At 38.5% G+C, this 21,995-nt stretch overlaps 1 protein-coding gene across 3 annotated transcripts in view; it reads right to left on the bottom strand.

The window, feature by feature from the left end:
- Positions 1 to 20,022, bottom strand: part of TRDMT1 (tRNA aspartic acid methyltransferase 1) — a 30,100-nt gene extending 10,078 nt beyond the window's left edge. For all 3 annotated transcript variants that reach the window (XR_009746058.1, XR_009746057.1, XM_061468356.1), the window contains exons 1-8: positions 19,905 to 20,022; positions 11,404 to 11,513; positions 9,635 to 9,711; positions 8,283 to 8,354; positions 4,509 to 4,574; positions 2,950 to 3,019; positions 1,975 to 2,058; positions 1,113 to 1,483 (exon numbers count right to left, since the gene is read on the bottom strand). Coding sequence is in view for 1 of the 3 variants with exons in the window: in XM_061468356.1 (XP_061324340.1) it covers positions 1,113 to 1,483; positions 1,975 to 2,058; positions 2,950 to 3,019; positions 4,509 to 4,574; positions 8,283 to 8,354; positions 9,635 to 9,711; positions 11,404 to 11,513; positions 19,905 to 19,968 (914 nt within the window). In the remaining 2 variants the exon portion in view is untranslated. The remainder of the gene's footprint in view (positions 1 to 1,112; positions 1,484 to 1,974; positions 2,059 to 2,949; positions 3,020 to 4,508; positions 4,575 to 8,282; positions 8,355 to 9,634; positions 9,712 to 11,403; positions 11,514 to 19,904) is intronic.
- Positions 20,023 to 21,995: the final 1,973 nt, after the last annotated feature.

Below are 21,995 nucleotides of genomic sequence, written 5' to 3'. Positions count from 1 at the left end.
TGACCACAAACTACCATGGCATATTCTAGTGAAACCACAAGTGGCCAATTTATTTTTGATGACACTCAAGGCATACAATAGATACAGAAGGGATCATTCTGGATTAAGGTTTTTATTTGACTATTCTAGTTAAGAAATAGATCCCATGAGATGCTGACTTCCCCCCAGCTCAAAAGATTGAGGGCAGAAAAGGCTTGTATCAATGGGAGCTGGGGGGGAGGGCTTTCCTGTTACACGTATTTTGAACATTTGACATTCTCTTCTCAGCTCTTTTAAAAGTTAAAAATCAAAAAAATCTGCAGGAGCTCTATCTAATTTCTATGAATTAAAAATGGAAGTTGTCATCAGCTCTAAGTGATCAACTATGTCATTTTGTTGAAACATTCTGAGAAGTCAAAACAAAAACCCAATCTAATTTGAAAACAGCTGATCCTAACATTTCCCCAAAAGTTCCAGGCCCCAACTGGCATTTTCCAATGCAAATGCATCCAGTGGAAAAGCTCCTACAAGCTGACTGTGAGATTTCAGAACTCACCAACCTCAAGCTGTCAAACTTTAAACTGCAAGGTACAAATCAGATAACTACTAGATAGAGAAGCACTGATGTTCTGCCCCATCAAATATGATTTGTAATGCAGCAGCCTAACTGGTTTTAGGACTTATGAGCAATCCACAGCTATTCTGACCTACACAGCTGAAAAATCCAAGAAATCAATAAAATATAGAGAGGAGAGTTTTAATGAGGAATGGATCTGTCATGCATGACACTGTAACTTCAACGAGCAATATAAAGAAATTCATTAATGAATCACTACTATACCAGTCTACTGGAACCATATTTCCGCAGGGGTAATTAAGCTTTTGTGAAGGTCAACAACGAATGGCACTGTCTTCTGTGAATGCCTTTCTGGAGTGGGCACATGATGTCCTGCCAGACAGATTCTCATGCTAGTATTCCACCAGACCAGTGAGCACACTGTATAAGAGGATTTATTTTTCAGAGGCCTGGCTGGTTTTGATGAAATGACTCTCCTTGTTTTTAAGGGAAGCAAACAAAAATACATTTAAAATTTCAGGCCATGATTCAGCAAGACATTTTCTTTGCAGCTTACCCTTTTGTAAAGCATGTGGATCTGCGGCAGGTGGGTTTAACAATGTCTAATAAGAAAGCATAGCGCAACAAGGACTTTGGTGGTATGAAATACTGACTCATTTCTTCATTTTCCTCTTCCAAGAAAGCTTTAAGCATTTGAATAGAGGAATCATTGTCCTGATCATGTTTCCTTTCCATTTCTTCTACTGTTTCAAGTTTAAACAGAAAGGCCCCTTTTGGTAAACTCTTCTTGCTGCTGCAACTGGGACCAATGTTTCGATCCAGATTCTTCTCTTCAGAACACAAGGAAGAAGAAGCTTCACCCACTTTGTCAGTGACTTTGTCTTTGAGTAAGTCTTCTAGATCCTGATCTGGGAATCTCGTCAATATCTAAGAACAAATTGTGAGGAAAAAAAAAATGCATTTGATAAACAACTTGACAGCCAACTCTACAGCGAGTAAGAATTCCTTCACAGATGCTCAGAATAAAGCAAGTAACTGTTTGATGTTATTTTCACGAAGATTTAAAAAACACATTAGCACCAAGGTTTGCTGACCTACCAGCAGTGGTGTCAGGAACAACCATAAATAATTCCCTTTGAAAAAAGACTTCCAAGGGTGTGAAAAGGATAGCAGAATGAACTGCTTTCTAGCCCACTATCAGCCATTGTCCCACAACTGTTTAAACCCATCTAAGCCACTGGCATGCATTTCAGTACTTAGAAAACTCAGTATCCATGCTGAAAAAATAAGACAGAATTTCACTTTTCAGTTGATATCACTTATCTCTCTCTTCACCATTAACACACACTACTAAACTGAAAATTTAACCCTCAATCTTCATGACACAAAGCAAATTCAAGTAACGCTAACAGACTCACCTGACCAGGAGCTTGAAAGGAGAATGGTTCTTGGTGAAGCTTTGCAATTAGAAAGTATCGCAGCCTAGAATTGGGAATGCCAAGCTGTAAGCAAAATCCACAAGTCCATGTGATAAAGGGACAAAAAGCGGTCTATAGTATCATACAAGTTATCAGCCACTATATATAGTAACAGAACTATTACACACTTAATATATTTTACGATTTCATAGGTATTGGTATTAACTGGTAATACCTAAACACTTACAACTTCCAGAACTAGGTTTTGTCAAGGAAACAAGTGGGCAATTATTCTTTGTACCTCATGCTTTTGACTTTGTAAATGAAGAGGAATGTAAACAAACTTTCATGACAGGTAAGAAGAAAAATTACATGCAGCACCACTTCTTGGGACAGGTAATACTTTTTTCTATAAAAAAGTAAAAAGGTGTCTCCTTGCCTTTTTGAACAGCTAACAATGAAACAAATACACCACAACTGGTTTTTAAGCTAACCTCTGTCAGCTTCTCTCAGATATATATAGCAGTTCACTGATTCCATTTAGTCTTGCACAATCTGAAATCTCCCTCAACTCTTTTCAGTTGCCAGGGAAACCTGCAAACAAAGCTCCACCTCCCACAAATAACACAGTCACATTTTCTGTGCTGGGAAATCCACAGGCATCAGCACTTCAGAAGCAATGAGGCTCCTGCAGGGAAAACCACCTTCCTGGTCACACTGTAAATTCATGCCTTCTTAAAAAATACCAAATGGTAGCACAGCAATATGGGACTAGATTCTGAACAGTAACAGCAGTATGATTATGCCAGTATAATGCTGAGAAATCAGCAGTCATGCCAAATAGCTTTCTCATCCAAGAGTATTTTCAGTTCTGGGCATGATTCTCTCTTCTAATACAACAGATCATTTTCAAATGTTCTTGGGCTCAGTGCAGTTTGAACAGTTAAATGATACTGGAGCAATTTTTGTACTCACACAGGTTGGAGATAAGAGAAATTCTTGATATGTAAATCCACATGTTGCTAGTGTTCGCAAAAGTTCATTTCTGGCAGTGAAAAGAGTCAAAAAGCAATAACTCTCTTTATACAACCTTTAGACCCTTTTTTTATCCTAAATGAAAACATATTAAATGCAACACTTTGGGTACCATGACATTCAGCACTATCAGGGAAAAACTGGGCAGAGAATTTCAGATATGAAGTCATCCACTTCTGAACTTGAGGAGACAATATACGAAGTTCAGTGTTACTGTAGCAAAAAATTGCTATTACACATTCACAGGTATCTCACAGGTATTTCAGTGCAAACAGCCCTTCAAAAAATACCCCCTTTAGAAAAGTACTTAGAGTGTGTCCACATGCAAAATAACCAGAGCGCACAACATTCTTTTTATTGTGAATTATAAAACAGGAGATTAAAACCACTACAAATAGCTCACTACTTCCCTCTGTCCACATGTATGTCATCAGCTAAGCCTAACAAAAAGGCCAACTCAAGGGATGACAAAAATTGGCTTTGATAAATGAGGTGCGACTTTATAAACTATACCAAAATCTTCTTAAAAGAGACTTATGTTTTCTATTCCATGAAGGTTGCACTAGGCTGGAACTATAGACCTATGAGCTGTACCTAGCACTGTAAGTCACATTGCACCCCAGGTGTTATTAAGAGAAAGCAAGCATCCTGACAGGGGTGTTTTCTGAACTATAACTTGTTCTAAACACTGGCCAGCAGCAAGGCATAGACTGGAGGGTCTACAGCAGCATCCTGCACCTTTAACAGAGTGTCCAGCTGCTCACAGCAGACTGCTGCACACTTAGCCAGTAAAAGAGCTGAACGTGCCTCCCAGCTGTCTGCCATATTCGTTAAGGAGCACAATATGCATGGTGGCTGCTGTCTTGGCGCTTTAAGGAATGCTATAGAAAGATCCTACTCTATTCCAGCCAGAAATGAGAAGGAAGACCACGATCCTGACTCCTACTTTGCCCACAAAAGAGGAGAATGCTCCTGCTGTCATCAGGTAACCTTATTGACAACTTTTCCACATTTCAGACAAAGGTTATATACAGTCTTCATACCATATATCTGGACACTTGGATGGCAACCCTGAATCAGTGGTAACCTACTATCAAGAAAGGTACTGAAGAAAGTCCCTATACTGTGCTGTGATTGTAACACAAGACACCATGAGCTCCTGGTCAGGGATAAAACCCCAAAACCTGAATGCTATATTTATTGTTATTTTTCTTTGAAAATTAATATTTACCCTTTCTAAAGCACACAGGATCATCAAATAAAATCAATGGAGTCAAACTGCCACAACATTTTATCTGCTTAAAGAAATAAATAGTTATTTATCAAATTCCTTTCACAATCTAAGATCTTAACTCCTAAACTAAAACGATACAGCTGCTATCTGTCCTATCTCACCTTACGCTGTTAACTTAAAGTCTAGGATATAGAAATCACACCTTCCCCTTCTAAAGAAAAATGTCCTTTATTAAAAACTAAAACCTGCATAAATTAGACTTTACCTTGCAGAAGAGGATTCAAATCCTTTAACGTTTTCTAAAAGTATGTATTTTGGAAGCTTCTGAAGTCTACACAGGAAAAAAAAAAAAAAAAAAAAAAAAATCACAAAGCAGAGTAACAAGATGTAAACTACATTATATTCATTCACAGATTTGTTTAGCTACAAGAAAGATCAAAGTATTTCCACATCATGCTAGCTGCTAAAGTTTAGCATCTTTAAAGTATCTCAACTTTCAAGGTTGCCTAGCTGAAATAATTCCCAACTGAACAAAAAACACGGACTGCCGGTGATTACAAAACCCAACAAAACCCACTTATGTTCAGATGGACTGCTGTACCCTCCAGTACCCCATGCATGTACTTCTGAAAATGCTTACCACTGTTCATTTCGTAAAGTATAATCTTATTACTCAACAGATTGAGTTTGTAATAGGAAAGATAACTGTTTGCGGTGTTTAGCCATGGAACAGAAAACTTTTGTTTTAAAGTGCTTAAACCCAAAACCAATGTCAAAATGTCACATCAGCTTTAGTGACAACACATCAGAACCAGTATTCATCTAACTGCTTTAAAAAAATACAATGTGCTTACAGCTCAAACTGCAGATATTCTGTTTTCTACACTTAACTTTCTCATTTTGATGGGGGAAGGGAAAGAAGACATCTGAGGTTTAACAAGATCAGTGCAGTGGAAATAGGCTCATTCCAAAACCAGTGTATTAAATCTCTGGAGAAAGGAACATGCCCAAACTGTACCAGTGACCATTCCAACAGTTTAGAAGCACAGATGATATAAGTCTCTGGGAACATTCCTTGACACCGATCAATTCTCTAATAAAGCTAACGTAGACATAGTATGTCTGCCACACACTGGGATCTGAAAACAGCACATAAAAACAGAATACAAATGCCACCAGAAAGTGACTTTGGACTTCCACTGGTACAAATCACAGCAGAATTTGTTTTAGTGTGTTCTTAACTGCCACTAATCACAGACATTCAAATGAATTAAGGACATAAAGTGCTTCACAAGAAACTGGGAAACGTACAAGATACTACATCAAATTTAAAAATACTCAAAACAATGCTGAAAAAAAAAAACAAAACAAAAAACAAAACCCCTAAACTGAAAATAAGCAGCAGCAGCCAAATTCCCTGCAGAGGAATGGAGAACATATCCACTGGTATGCTTACCCACACATTACTGTCACCTACTTTAAACCTTATTATTAAATTAATGAATCCAGAACATAGCCTCAAATGCAAGAACTCATGCAGGATCAGCAGGTCACAAGACAAGTAATCACTATACAAAGAGTGTTTTAAGTACTTGGCAGGTATTAACACTACAAATGTTCCTGTAAAAGCAGAACTTTTTTAGCATTAGATTTCCTGGGTTATGGCTTGGACACAAAAAACAGACAGTATCCAGACCATCTGGGTCAGACTCTGCTTGCTGGCTGGGTACTCCAAGGATTTCACAGGTCTTTCCAGATCTTGAAACTGTCCTTTCCAGATCTCTAATATTTGTCTTCCCAGGTTATCTGTGAGCCTCATTTCTGTGACATTTCATTAGAAATGGCTGCAATAACCAAGGATGAGAAATCGTATAGCTTCCATAAATTAATAACTCATGTTGTACCAATTTAGACTGCAAAGTAGTAATTCCTATATTAAAATTTTCCCCTTTTTGGACTAAAATACTACATACTCAATGTCTGGCAAACATGTCATATCCAAAAATTACACAAACACTATCTTGTTAAAACATATATCTATTGGAACTGAGAAACCCTGCAGAAGCCACCATCTTGAACGTATTACAGACGTTCAAGCAACCTGCCCAAGGGAGATAAGGGACATCACAGGGTCTCGTGAGGCATTGAGATAAAGTGCCACAGCCAAGCCCAGCTCTTTTGCATCATCATGATGGAAAACGTATGTCCTACAGTGTCTAAAGCTTTGGTTTTGAGAAAGAAAAGCTTCTGACCTTTATCCAGCCAAGCCCACAGCAACCAGGAAGCTACATTTCCACATTCACGCACAACAGCAATGTCCCCAGCCTCTTAACTGTGTCTCAGTTTACCAGAAAGGAATACTGAGGTCAGGATCCCCTTAAGGGTCAGGAAGGTAATATTATTCCATACTATTATATTATATACTATATTATTATGAGAAAGATATAAATTATTAACCTACACACTATCTGCTGGTTTTAATTTTTCATTTTGAAAGTTCAGTCTGGAAGACCGACTTACATTCCCTGTTCCAAAAAAGATATCCTTCACAACTTTTAGATGCCCACGTTACCTCCCAATTTTTGTGCCTCTGCCAGAGGCCAGGGAGTAATAGTAATAACCTTTCCTTTTACCTATTTATTGTCTAACTTGCAAGGCTGCAGAATCCATACTGTGTTCTGCTTTGTGTTCTCTGCCAAGGATTTCTTAGGTGATCCCAGCCAAGCCACTCAGCCCTTCTGTGTCTGTGCTGTACATTTGCAGATTACAAGGGCAAAAAGGTAGTCCCATCTGATGGCTGCAAAAAAGTTTCTTCTGGAAGAAGGATGAAGACCATTTCCCCCCAGGGTTAACAGCAGTTTGAAAGAAAGGATGTTATTGGTAAGGGTTTCCTTCAGTGCAGAAAGCTCTCAAAACCAAAACAAACAAAAAAAAAAACCAACCCAAACCCCAAAACCAACCAAAAAAAACCCCAACAAAACAAACCCAACCAAGAAAGCCCCAAACAAAGAGACAGGCAACCAAACCTCCTTTTCTCCTCCTTCAATTCTGAGAGCAAGATTAACCAATGAGACCCCAGTGTTTATCTAGAGAACAGCTGTCCCAGGCTCCAGCAGACAGGGGACTGCAGGAATGGTAAGTGTCTGCTGGACTGTAACTGACAGAAATTCCCAGGCTTATGCTAATTGGTACCCAATGAACATCTCAATCCAGAGGCAGAGATTTCTGCTGGATAAATCTCCCTGAGTAACTGCTTGCTCCACTTCCCCAGGAAAGATTCTTACAGTGCTTTGTAATTCTTCCCAAAAAGGACTACAAGCATTACAAGGCATAAGTAATACAAATAATTATGGCTATTAGGAACTGTGATTTAACTGGGAAAAAATGACAGATCAATAGAAAGACAAGGGCACTGTTCAAGCAACGCAGGGCTATTTGAATTCCTTAGTATTACTTTCAAAACAAGGGACTGTACTATAACCAAAAATAGATAATCTGACCTAAGATATCTAAAAGTAGCACCAAAAAGACATAATACAATTGAAGAAAGAAAACAAGGGGACAGAAGATTGTGACGTCAATAACATATTTAAACAAATTTTCAAATGCTACCTAGTGAATAGGTGACTAAATATTGAATTAAAGCCTTAACTTGGTATTTCAAATAATTTTCATTTTTCCACAATGCCCATCAGCAAACTACTATACTACCTACTCCTGCCTCTACATAAAGTCAGCGCAAGTTTGATGTTGAAAGGAAAATAACTCACTTTCTTAATTTATGATACAGCCACAGTTTAAACAGAAACACAGTAAAAAGCAAACCAGACAAATGAAAACATATATAGTAACCAATGTGATAATAATGGCAATAGTAAAATGCAAATATTATATGTTCATGTGAAAACAAACAAGTAATACAACACAATACTAGCTGTACCCTTGTAAAATGTTATAGCAGACTTGTCTCACTGAAATATGAAAGACATACTTAGTTACTACAAAGGTCTTAAGAACTGAGGCAGAAGTTAATTCATACCTTGGGAGAATATCAAGGATATAGAGAAAGCTCTTTGTCCGTGGATCGGATATATCACCTTGCAGGCCAATTCTAAGAAAGAATCAAGAAACATCTGTGTATTACTCAGAGCAGACTGACACTCGACTTGCCTTTTTCTATAGAATGCTGACACATTTTGCTTTCAGTTTCAAAAACAGACTCTGCAAAAGCATCATGTACACACATAGAGGAGCTGCTCGCAGAGGCAGTGTCCAAGGAATGCTCTGAGTAATGAAAGGTCTGTCCCTGGAGTTCCTTAGCTCATAGGGAGGTTAAAATTGAAGTATTTAGTAAGGAAACCCACTCCCAAATCTGCAAAATGTTCAGCATTCTGGTCTTGTCCAGCAAACCCTTTGAACACACTTCACTCTGAAAGAACAAAAGAACTCCACTGGGTTCCTGGGAACACCCCACTATTTTACATTGAATATACTAAATGACTTCTATGATTTAAAGCCTCAGTGCTCACTACTTTGCAGGACTGAGCCCCTTGTGAGCAACCTTGTAAACAATTTTGTAACATCAATCTGGACAGCTCCTGTAGGTTATAAAAATTATGACATAATAGAATGATTCCAGGACTGTGTTCCCTAACTTATACCTGCATTAGCTCTTGAAAAAAAGAAAGCCTTGGTAGAAGAGCTTCAGCATGTCTTTAAATTAGACAGACATACATTTTTCTTTTCACAGTATTGTTGTTGGTTTTTTTTTAAAGAAGAAAATTATTCCTATATACATCATAGGTTTGCAAAAATACATTTTTACAGATGAGCACTACTTTGGAGAGATTTCTTCTCAATATCAAAGCACTCAATAAAATGCACTTTCTTACACAAGCAGTTTCATCACCATACACAGACTTTTTCACAAAGATACTTCTTTTCATGAGTACAGTTACTTGAATCTTACCTCCACTGGTCACTGCTGTCAAATGATATGAATTTGAAACCAATCTGACAAATAACCTCTCAGTAAGTTCAGTTCTTAATCAGGAAAATATTTCTCTACATTAGCCACAAAATCATTTTAAGGACATTATTACCCTCCTAGTCTTGGCTAAAATAGGAATATTCCTCAGAATAAACTATTTTTGCGCATGTGCACTTTTCAAAGTATAAATAAAAACAGATTACAAGAATTGTGATCGATAATTAAGATTCACATTTCTGCATTTCTCCCACTTCAGTAAACATCTCGGTGAACAGAGGTGCAACGTTTTTGCTTAGCAAGAAAAAGATACCCAGATGAACCACAAATAGTGTCACTCTTGAAAATATTTCTCCTTTAACAGTACATACTGGAGTAACTGCACTTTAGTGCGCTGTAACTACCTTGTAAATGGCTGACACGGAGGACTCATCAAAATCATATCAAAACATAATCTGTCAAATTCTTTCAGTGTTATGCCCTGAATAAGGAAAAAAAAATAGAAGAATGTTGAGTGCTGTAAACCACATGAAACTCTCAAGTCATCTTTCAGAAGAAACTATTCCTCTTACTCCCATTATATAGTTCATCAGCAAAAAACTACCTCATCTCCCATTTGACCTAATAATACAAATATTTTCTACCTTGGCAAATCATACAATGCAAATATGCATTAATTGCTTTGAAAATGAACCAAAACCACTAAGGGTGTTAGTTAGCATCTATATGCAAACTTGAGGTTTTTATATACCCATTCTTTCAGAAAAGGCGTGTAGTGACTCTTGCAGTAGATCACACTGAGCTACTGACTCGTTATGTCTCCCCATCCCTCCTCCAAATAAAGTATCATTTTTCATATATGAAGCCGTTGTACCTCAAAACCAGTATTAATATATTCAAAACAGGTAAAAAAAAATAAAGTTACATCTTCTCAAAAGACAAAATATCTGAACAGGAAAGAATCTCAAGTGTTAAACATCATCATTTTTATAGGTCCAAATTGTGGGGTTTTAACTATTAGGAGCTCACTACCCATGTATCCTGTAAAGTTTACTGCATTCTAGTTTTTATGCAGTAAAAACCCCTCAAAGATACTACATGGCTGAAAGCTCTACTCTTAAAAAGAGTGTCTGTTCAGAGAAGAAAGGCCTGTGGCATGAATTAATTACACAGTTAGAAGTTTCTCTCAACTAAATTTTAACGAGCACTAGAAGGGCAACATATTAAGGGGCCAAGGACAGAAGGATAATGACCAAATAACTATGAGCTGGACAGAGAAATCACTGCCTTATGTATTTTGAGGTGTATCTATATAGCAAATGTAACATAACTGCCCACAAAGTAGAGAAAAAAAGCTGCCTTTTTTTGTTTTTTTTCAAATAAATCTAAAGATCTTACTGACTCTAATTTGCGCTTATCTACTGTAAGAAGACGTGGTCAAGCATTCTTCTTTCCCCATATAAAACTAAACTGTCATTCAGAGTGTTACTACTGAGTGCTGAATAAGCATTTAACCTTTAGCCACCTATTTAGGTATTACATAAGCTGGTGTCTTACATATCTTTGTCATGTTGTAAAATTCAAAGAAGATCAAGAAGCATAAAATAATTTCTAACTAAACCCAGGGAAAAACACCATGCCTAACTCGCTCCTCAACTATTAAAACAGAGTCCAATTTTACCTACAGTCTTCTTCAAATAATTTGGACAAGAGACAACTCCTAAAACATTTGATCTATTGAGCCTACAAAAAATTTCAAGACTGTCCCATCCAGTATATTTTCTTGTGTTTTACTGAGCTGAACTATAACTACAAAACAAAGCCATGCCTCCAAGTAATTTTATTAAATTCTTTCAAAATACATGAAAATATTTTCTTTTAATCTAAAAGTATGATTTTTGTCATTCCTGTATTGGTGATAGACATTCCTCTTGATATTCACATACACCTCCTTAATACAGCAGTCAAGACTTTCAGGAAAAGACTGCAGTGTGAGTATCTCTCCAACTCTGACAAAGAACCATGGCACAAGAAATCAAAGTTATTGTAAAACTGATATATTCATAACAACATAAACTAAATATTTATGTTTCTCTTATTACTGATAAGAACAAGGATGAGAACTTACTATGACAAATGCCAGACTAGAGTAAAAAGTACATTCATCACTCACCTCAATTGTCTTTGCCCATAATGGCGTGCTGGGAAAGTTGTACTTGTAAACTTCATTGGCAAGAGTGTTCACATCAACAGCAGCAACAACTTCTGCAGATGCACAGCTTTCTAAAATTAAAAAAAGAACTTTAAAATTGCAGCCCCTTTTTGCAATTCTTGAAAAAATGTGTTTGTTCAGCTGCATTGCAGCTATGCTCAAAAATAAAAGGGAAGTTACATGGCCAAACTCTGCTGTGCTGCCTTTAATGATATGAAAAATACACTGTGTTTCTAATCATACAGCAAATACTTCCTTATATATCCAAAAACGGGAGCTAACTGCGCCCTTTATAATTTCTAGATACAGCCATACATAAACCCCAAACAGGGTGCATCTTTACAACTTCCCCTCCTTCACCCAGTTGGTCTCTGCGGCCATCAAGATCCTCAGCTATAGGAATACAGTCAGCCTGCCAAGCCTCCCTGCCACAGACTGAAGCTCTCCAGCCACTGACAACGTATAGAAACTAAATGTGTTATTTCAGCAGTATTCTACTTCTCACTGTGAAAAAAAAATGGCATCAATAAATATGTTTGAAGTATATCTACTCTTACAATACAACTTTAAGAAGTTGCCTGAAATCAACTGTGCTTATGTTCAAGTAAAATCTCAGGCCTTGAACACAACTGCTGCCTCCTTTGAGTTCAAGGTAGTCAAAACACCAAACGCCTTGAATGTATCTCTAGGTATCAAAGGAAGTACGTCTGGACACTTAGAGGCACAACTGAAAAGAAGAGAACACAGTGTAACAAATCTACTGACAGATAAAATCCTGAAATAAAAATACACTAAAAAGAATGTAAACAAGTAAAGGTTAATTTATAGAGTAACAGAACAATAGTTCCTGCAGAAGCCAAAGACATAAAAAGAACAGTATTTAATCCACTGCTTTATCATGTGGTTAGCAGTAATAAATAGTGTGACGATACCTTCACTGAGGCTTTTTATCCAGGAAGATCGGCTGTGTTCACTGTTATAGCCACAAGCAGAAAACAGTGACTGTACTTCCTGATATACAAGACCAGTTTCAACCACCAGGAAATTTAGATTATGGTCACATTAAAAAGCCACAGATGAAATTCAGGCAATTTATAAATTACATTTGAAAACCAAAAGAAACAAGGCAAATAGCCATATGCCTTTGAGAAGTCTCACAACATGCTCAAGTAACACATTAACAAAGGAACTCATGCGACGTCTTATAAATTGCTGCTATTCAGCTGATTATTTACAGTTTGAGAGGATGAAAAAACAACTGTGATGTCACTAGTGGATTTAATTTTCAATGATGTGGTTATCACCCATCTACTACCTTTCAGATTTTCAAGGCCATCTTATTCAAACCAAGATAAAAGAAAACTGTTATTGGTAAGATTGTAGCACACATTTTAACAAAGACCAGCCTGGTTCTCCTGAGCTTACTTGATGTAATAGAGGACAAAAAGAATAGGAATTTCACAAGAAAAAGACCTACAGATGACCAGCTACTCAATAGGATCAACATACAAATCATTATTTGCAGTTACTGTCTTGACTTTTTGACCATTAAGTGTAACTGAAGTATTAAACACAGGTATATCCATGAGGACAAGAATGACACCTGAGATTACAGAACAGGTATATTAACACTGACACCTAGCGTGAAGAGAACATCCCTTAGCAGGCTGACTGTCTCAATTTACAAGCATATTCAAGAACCAACACCCTTATCTTCCTAAAACAAAGTTGTAGCACCTAATAGGAACAAACTTCAAAACTACTGTTTAAGAGACTGCTTTTCTCATTTATTCTTTCAGTTCCTAAGAAGTTGATCCCTACTACATGTTCCAGGCATTCCAAAAATAAAAAGAAAGAAACTCAAATTATGCAAAATAATACGTGGTTTAAAAATGACAATTGGAAAGGCAGGCACTGTACTTTTTCTCGCAACTCAAGATTCTGATGCTCATCCTTTTTACTAACATCAATCCAATCTCTCCCTGCATACGAACAACAAAAGAAAGAAGTACTGGGGATTTGCATCAAGGGATTTCACAGGCCTCAATGCCTGGACTTACTGAAAGCAAGTATGTAGCTAATAGCCATTTATTAAATCCCTTGCAATACAATGCTCAGTCTAAACCACAGATGTTAACCAGCATGTAAAAGGCACGGGAACTTTTCCTGAACTATTCCATCCAACATCCTCTCTTCCCAATTCAAAGATCTGATAACTTTTCCAAAGCTTTTCACTCAAAAACTGTGGCTCACTTGGGAGTTCCTGTCACAGAACAGACTCCCTCTAACAGCTGATTAAGCTTATTTGTGCGGAAATACCCTAGAAACGCATGAAGGAGCTCGAGCAGACAAGCAGATCTCACACATCCAACCTAACAAAGAAAAGCTTGTGTAAATTTCAAACAATGTTAAAATGAAACATTTTAAAAGAACTGCTCCTCCTGAAATGTACATAACTTTGATGTCAAGCTGTGATATTTGATTTTGCTAAAGCAATTATCTCTATCACTTGAAAATGACTGTAGGAATGTATCATTAAAAAAAGACTAAAAACCAACAGAATCAAGACTATATTTAACTATCTCCACTGACAAAAGGCACAAAAGCAGCTAATAAATATGAAAATGCCCCTGAATTGCTGACTTAGTGAGGTTAAACCAATCCCCCAAAATACACAGCAGAAGAAACAGACACAGCTCTGGAGACTTTTTTTTTTCCTCAGAAAAACTATGTCAATTTTTCAAAACAAAGCCACTTAAGAGAATTAAAACTCCGCACTACATTAACTGTGTTTAATTAAGTTAAACAATATTATGCAGACTAAGGAAAAACTAACACACATTTTTCTAAGTGAAACTAAGTAGCTGCTGGGATACTTGCTTTACAATATTCCTCAACACCACCAAGACCACATTTCTGGATGAGATGTTGTAGCTCAGATGGAAGCTACAGACATGATGGGGAAGTTACTGAGGGAGGTGTTAGGACTTATTTTTAGGCAGACTAAATTGTAGTAACCTCTCTTGGCTGAAAGCAGGTGAACTCAAATTTGTACCTCCTATTAACGAAGTATGATTCTCCACTCGAGGCTTAAAACCACTAGGATTCACACAGAAGAAACTCTTTTACTGTTATTCAAGTTGCCTAAAAAGGCAGCAAACTTTGGGTCCCAATTCTCTATTTCATTGCACACACAATGCTTATGAGCCATTTTAGCTATGTAGCAGTCACTCAAGTGAAAGGGATGATGCTGTAATGATTGTAAGGTGTGGCATTTGAAACAAAGGAAAACAGGATACATCCATTAGCTTTCCGATTTGGAAAAAAACCAAACCCTACGGGTTTCATCTTTAGATCCCAAAAATAAAATTTCTCACATTACAGTACCTGTCTTTTTCCACTTCAGAATCAATTCCTTTACTATGTGTTTCTGGCAGACCTTAAAATTAACATAGATCTGTTTATATTCACCATTGTACTTTTGTAATAGAATTGTCAATGTCAACAGAGCACATGAAACACAGTGTTAAACCAAGGGCACAGCCTGGCAGATTTCAGCATATTGGAAAATCAGAGCCAGAATCTTTTCTATCAGGTATATGGAAACAGATGGAAAAGGGAAGATTAGTCACATGATTTGTTAGTCCTATTTCCTTTTAAAACAGAGCAAAGATTTTATTTCTGAGTTGTCAGCTCTAAGATGAAATGATTAGGCTGAACTGCCCATGGCTACAGCAAACACAACTATCACTGATAGTTGCTTCCTGCAGGATACTTAATGACTTTTTTCACTGCTCTATTTGTATAGGATTTGTTCATAGTCAGCTATATAAATGACATAAACTTACATGTCAACACAAGCGGCACCATCCTGTATTAAAGGTGTCTGTATTTTAGAGAACAACTACAGCAAAATGAGTTTAGGTGTAAAAACCTGCTCAAAACAGGCATATCTTTGTTTCGCATTGTGCCAAATCCCAAGGCTGCTTGACAGTTTTGTCTCTTTTGCCTCTCCTCCTAAGATAGCTATGCTCTGTGTAATTTCAAACACCAGTTTATTATGCTGTGCAATCCACAGAGATAATGAAATAAAATCAATAAACACAATGACAGAGTACAAGAGACTCAAATTCTTACTCTGTAAAATCAAAACACAACAACTGCAGAGAAAAAATGCCACCAAGTTCAATGCTGCAAAATTACAGTATTTTCTAAAAGAGGTCCTTTCATGCACAGAGACATTTTTCAGTGACCTGGCAGATTACAAATGCTTGCGGCAAAGACCTGGAACCCATTTTTCATGGGAACACTGCCTAAATTAATAAGCCAGTTTAAGTTTGTTTTGGTTGGGAATGAGGTAGAGCAGGCTGTTTGTTTCACGGAAAGTTGCTAAGGAAATGAATTTGTAGCCATAAGCTTTCTAAAACTAAACCACTATACTTCATTGCAGAAACTCTGCACTTGATGTATAAAGAATACATTCACACATATATAAAGTATTGTATGTTTAGACATATATGATCTAAACTTCAACCTTTATATTCTCACAAACTTTAGGGCACAGCGTGGGAAGAAGGAAGAAATGCACTCCCATCTGCTTCAATCTTTCAAGAGTGTGAATACGAACAGATCAGCTGACTTCTGATCTTAACCAAGCTCAACTTTCTAAATTATATCTTTTTACATACCTAGAATTCAAAATTCTGCATATCTTGAATTATCTACAACTCAAATATCAACACAGAGCTAGACAATGCCCAAGATTTGTCTTCTTCACTTCTGAACTGAAACCTAAATCAAGAACAGCTTTCTTTTTCCTGTCAAACAGTGCCTGATTCAACTATGTATTAGTAACTTCTATGTACTGTTACTGAAGAAGTACTTAGAGTAAAAGCTTCCATGAATTTATTAAAATTGAATTATTTCCTACTGCAGGCAAGGTCAATCTCTAAAACCAATTGCATACTACTTGGTGCCAAATGCATTCTACTGTAATGACAGCTGCCAAAACAATGAACATCCCCATTCTGCAAGTGTAAGTACACATGCTGTCCTAAATTAAGTTTAGGAAAGATCACAGCCAAAAAGGGCTTCCAGGTAGAAAATACAGTGCCAGATTTCCTCAAAAACACCCATTTGCCAATAGAAAACACTGCCAATTTCACAGAAAAGTAGAAGGTTGGACTAGAACTGTTAAATACAACTGGCCACAAAACTGGCTATATGACACAGCCAGGAACCAAAACTGAGACAGAACTTGCCAAAGCTGCAGAATGCCTTTTGTAGAACAAGTAGCTTTCCTGGGATGCTTCCACTTAAGTATTCTATGCTCTCGCTTTTCTACATGTTCCTATTTTTCTTGGCTATATAGATTCACTAGAAAGCATACCAGGAAAACAAAGTATTATACATAACCTTCATCTCTCATGTACCTGCTTTATGAAAGCACTGGCAAAATAGAAGTTTTTCTTTCAAGCTTCCTACTTATACGGGGAAAACAAACAAACAAAAAAAAGCCTTCTAATATTTCCATACTTAATTTAAATGGAAGATGCCAAACAATCTGCCATTTGCTAAATGATATAAAAGAAACCTTTTTTTTTTTTAGACATTTCCAAACAGCATGGTTTCACATCCACATACAGGCCAAAAACATGTAATAAACCCTATTATTAAACTAGTTACAGAGGAACATTGACTTTTTTTCTGTCCTATTTCCACACAAAAGCAAACACTTAAACTCCCGTGACTTCACTTTGTCCCTTTAGAAACTGTGTAAGAAAACTGAATCCAGATTTTTATAAGACTTAAAAAAGTGAAAACAGCAGAAAGGATCAAAATGCCTGACTAGACTGGCATTACTGAATGCAATACAATTTATCAAAACCAGTTTTGTATGAAGACTTGTCATTAAATGCTTAACTTGGTGCAAACTGCATGGAATCCTTTTTATTCAAATGGCCTAATTATTAGTGTCAACAACACCCAAACCAAGATTTTTATCTAGAAGTGTATGGTTTTGAATTTTTTCCAAGACAAGACAATGCCTATGGGCTGAGTTCTTATAGGCTTCCCAGAAAAATAAACACCCAGATTTGAAAAGAAGTTATACTAACTGTAATGTAAATAGCATTGTTATCTATCCACTTTGCAAATTTTAATTGGTATTTAACCATTTAGTACTATCTAGGGTCATTTACACAAATAACAACTTGCCTCTTCTTATACACCGTCTCTTCATCTGCTTTGGCTGGTGCTACTACAGAAGAATATTAGTCTCACTATTCACATCTATTGTAATTTCTTCAGTCAAAAGTAAGCCCTGAAGAACAGAAATTAGAACATACAATAATGCTGATGCAGTTGTGTTCAGCAAGTTCAGAAACAGTAAGCTTGGAAATAAATTTACCGTTTCAGGAAATAATACAAGGGTTCTGGTTAATTCCCTCACCCTATAAACTGCACAAAAGGTGATACATGATCTCAAGCCTTCATGTGCACAGTTAACTATACACTGGAACATCTCTCAATCAATGTAACTTTTAGATACAAGTTTACAGTATCTAATAATCTTCTAAGGCTGCATTCTCAATATTCCTATCTTTACAAGTATTTGTTATGTTGCAAATGACATCTTCTTAAGTGGCCATACACATGGTATCACATCTGACATTACAATTTGCTAACTATTGCAGCACATTATCAAACATCTATTACAACGTGAGGAACATAGCTAGATAATACTCAGTGAAGAGTTGCCACATACCTCCCCACACATGTCTGTTTTGGTCAGGACAAACAGCTGCGTGAAGGACCAATGTGTAGGCTAAGGTTCTGGAACCAGTCTACTTTCTATGAAAATACGGAAATTGCCAATAAAACACAGATAGTTCCCCATCACTTCAGAAACAAGACTACTAGAAAAGCAGAGTACTACCATTACAGCCATATATAGTAGATATAATACCCTCTTCTCATTCCACAAAAACTCCAAAATCTGTAGCTGCACACAAAGGTAAAGTTTGCTCTCAATATTCTGTCTCTGCGAATAAGGAAAATGCATCCCTACACCAGGTGATTAGGATTATTTACAATAACAGTGCTGGTACCTATTTTGGTATGTTGTGTATATTTGTATACTATGAATACAGAAAACATATACACACACTCAAGCAAAAAATTGATAGTAGAAAAAATGCTTCACTGCCAATTGTATGTATTAAGTAAATAAACAGATTCTACTCTGTAAGCATAACCTTTTATTATTAGACAGGTCCCTGGGAAAAATAACAAAACAAGGTGAGTTCTCACCTGATGTTTTATGCCAATGGTCTCTTTTTTAGAGTCTAATAGAACAGCTGCTAATGCTTATGAAGGATGAAGTATTCGAAGGATTGTACTTACAGTTAAAATTATTGTGGTGATTCTCGTAAATTATACAAATGTGGGTTGAAACCTGGACTTCCAAGTAGCAAGGCCCAGGTTACTTCACAAAGGAAATCAATAGCCCTGATTCAATTTTTTATATGAAGCAGCCAGGTCACAGAGAGGCTACAGGACTTGCTGAAGGTTACCCAAGCCATGCTTTTAACAGTTCAGAAAACTGAGCTCCAGGGTTCCTTGTACCAGATCAAACACTCACCTGGCCACACAGTCTAGCATGAACTCTCTATACCAGTTCAAACTCCATATTCAGTTTCCCAATTTACAGAATGTTATACCAACCTCATATGGCCAGACTCACACTGGATCACGTATCAGCTGTTTACTTAACTAAATATCATGAAAAACAGGTCCATGTGCATGTCTACAGGATACCCTGGCTAATTTGATTACCATCCTGTACATCTTCATAACGCTAATCCTATCTGCAGGAGGAATGTGCCAGTGTTCAGACAGAGCATCTACTAATGAACACAAAACCACACCCTTCCCCAGGAGCAGCTGGATCCCTGATTTCCGTCGCAGTATGCACCTGAATACCTAAGCCACACAGCAGGCTACGAATGCTTTTGGGCACTGCTCAGTTTACAGCCACAGACCCCTAGCACAAACATATCATTACCCAAAACCCAGTTAACACATCTCCCTTACAACTGGCCTCCACACAGCCCCGGCAGCAGGCCTGTGAGACAACACGAACCCCACTGCCATCAGGTTACTTCCCTGTCCCTGCAGTAGGTTGTGCCTCCGGGTCCTAGGCCAGCCTCCCGCCCTACAGCTTTCTTCCACAGTGTGCTTGTGCGAGACAGCGGGGCAGAGGCGACACGCTGGGCTACGGAAGAGGTTGAGGGCCGAGACGGGCCTTAACCCCCGCATCGAGCAGACGGCGCCCTCCAAAGCCTCGCTTCGGGGGGTGGGATCCCACCGAAAAGATGGCGCCGAGGAGGCGGGGACGCACGACAGAGCTGCGGCGCCAGGCAGCACCGAGGGATGCGCTGACAGCGGGCGCTCGCCGGTACCTTTCAAGGCCTGATGCATCCCCCCGATGCCACTGTAAAGCTCCAGCACCCGCAGCGGCGCCATTCTCCAGAAGCCGGGACCCGGCGTGGGCCTCCCCGCGGCTTCCCGAAGCGCCGCCCGCCAGTTCCGCTGCTCTTTCGTTCCCACCTCTCTGCCCGGCCTCCTTAGGGCCGGCAGCACTTACCCACTGTGTGGCCCCAGAGCAGCGGCTTAATGCGGCTTTGCTAATTGCTCTTTAAACCCCAAAGTGGGTTTAGGCCCGGAGATTGGAGCCACCCCCTGGTTTAGATGGCTTTGATGCCCGCTGAGGTGTCTGTGGGGTTGATGCTGGTCAGCAGCTGTAACATCCTGGGAGTGAGGGCTGAGAAGAAGGTCGTGCTCTCTGCCATGAATCCTTTGGGGTCAAGGGCTCCTTTCAGATAGCAATGACATTCCCAGCCCCACTGCCCTTCCTCAGGCCCTGCATTACGAGTGGAGGCCAAGCCCGGTGGTCAGGGCAGCACCCAAGGGCAGGCTGCAGCCTGAAATAGATTGGTGTGGCTTCTATCTGGCCTGGACACGGGAGAAAAGGGGGACACAGGGCAGCAAAAGGGGATTATCCCTTTGCAGGGCTGTGTGTGCTGTCCAGCTGGTGCAAATGGCCCTCAGCAGTTTTATGTGTTCAATCATTTTGTGATTTCAATGTGCAGTGATGTTTTCAAGAAGTCATTTCAAAGCCTGCACCACTGGTGGAACAGGAAGGAAGGAAGTAACTGATGAAATGGTTCTCATTTGCTCCAACACAACGAAATTGCTGTTGCTACATTGAAAAGGAAGAGATGACTCAAAGACATTGTTGCCCATGGAAAGTAGCTTGTTTTTAAAACAAATGTTAGACAGATGTATTTGCATATATATATATACAGTAACCAGAGTATCTTGCACATTATTATGAGAGTTGCCCACCACATGCAAGTAGACGCTCACCTATGCCTCAGTTTGCAGATTCAGATTGTGAAGATGAAACATAAAAAAGAAAAAAGAAAAAAAAAAGAAAATAAAGAAACCCTGAACATGTTTCTGTGATTGTTTCTGGAGTCAATCATATTTCTGTGGAGCCACTTAGAAACCTGTCAGAAATAAGGTGGATTTGAGAAATGTTTGTTTTTTCTTAGAAGCTGCCTCATACAGGCTGTCATAGTAGCTCTTACCTCTTACCTTTCGGGGGGAGGGGGAGAAAATTTTTAGGTGAAACTGAAGGGCAAAAAAGAGAGAAACTTGCTGCCTTTCAACATGCTTCTCCAGAATATGGGATGCATCAACTGCAAAAAACAATGGAATTAGAAATAAAATTGAAAAGTAAGAATATTGGTCCTTACCAGCTTGTTCAAAACAGTTCTGTCATTCACCAGTGGATCATCATCAGTCTGGAGCTGCTGCCTTATTTGTCAGTGATGGAAGTAAGCAGGTGACTTAAAACAAGAGGTCCAACGTCTACTGCTAGAATTTCTGAAAGGAGGTGCAGCAGCCAAGGTACCAGAGGAGAGCAGCATGCATTGCAAACAGTGGTGGGGCAGGCTGCCTGCACAAATGGCTGATGGAGAACTGAGAAAGGTGGGTGAATTAATGGCGTAACAAAACCAGGAACATGCCAGGTGGAGGAAACAGTCATGGACAAAGAGAGTGATGGCTCTGAAGAAGAGGTTTCAAGATGATGAAGGTGGCTACAAAGATCAAAGTTATCAGCGACGAAGATACACTTCAGTAGCACCCCTTTAAAATGTAGCGGCAAAGTGAAGGGAAAGAAAAGGGCAGCTTTTCGACTACTTAGATTAGTAAAGTGATGAGTGCATTTTACCTCCTTCATGACTATACAGCACAGCAATGCTAGATACTGTGATGAGTGGGAGCTCTAGGCAGCAGGGAGTAGTTAATTTTCTGAGCTGCTCAGTACCTTGTGCAGTTAAAGCTACAGAGGAGGAGTACTTCCCTGTGTGAGACAGGAAGACATAGCTGAGCTCTGTTTTTCCTTCTTGTTTCCCTGCTCCCAAGGTTCACACTTGGGAAGGGTGGAGTCTGTGGAGAAAGTAGCAGAGATGTTTGTACTATAC

Source organism: Pezoporus flaviventris, unplaced genomic scaffold (genome assembly GCF_033815535.1).
Source record: "Pezoporus flaviventris isolate CSIRO_AGI_PZ_B2104156 unplaced genomic scaffold, CSIRO_AGI_Pfla_v1 ptg000047l, whole genome shotgun sequence".
NCBI lineage: Eukaryota > Metazoa > Chordata > Aves > Psittaciformes > Psittacidae > Pezoporus > Pezoporus flaviventris.
The sequence above is the reverse complement of the archived record's forward strand: the minus strand, read 5'-3'. Positions and strand labels throughout refer to the sequence as shown.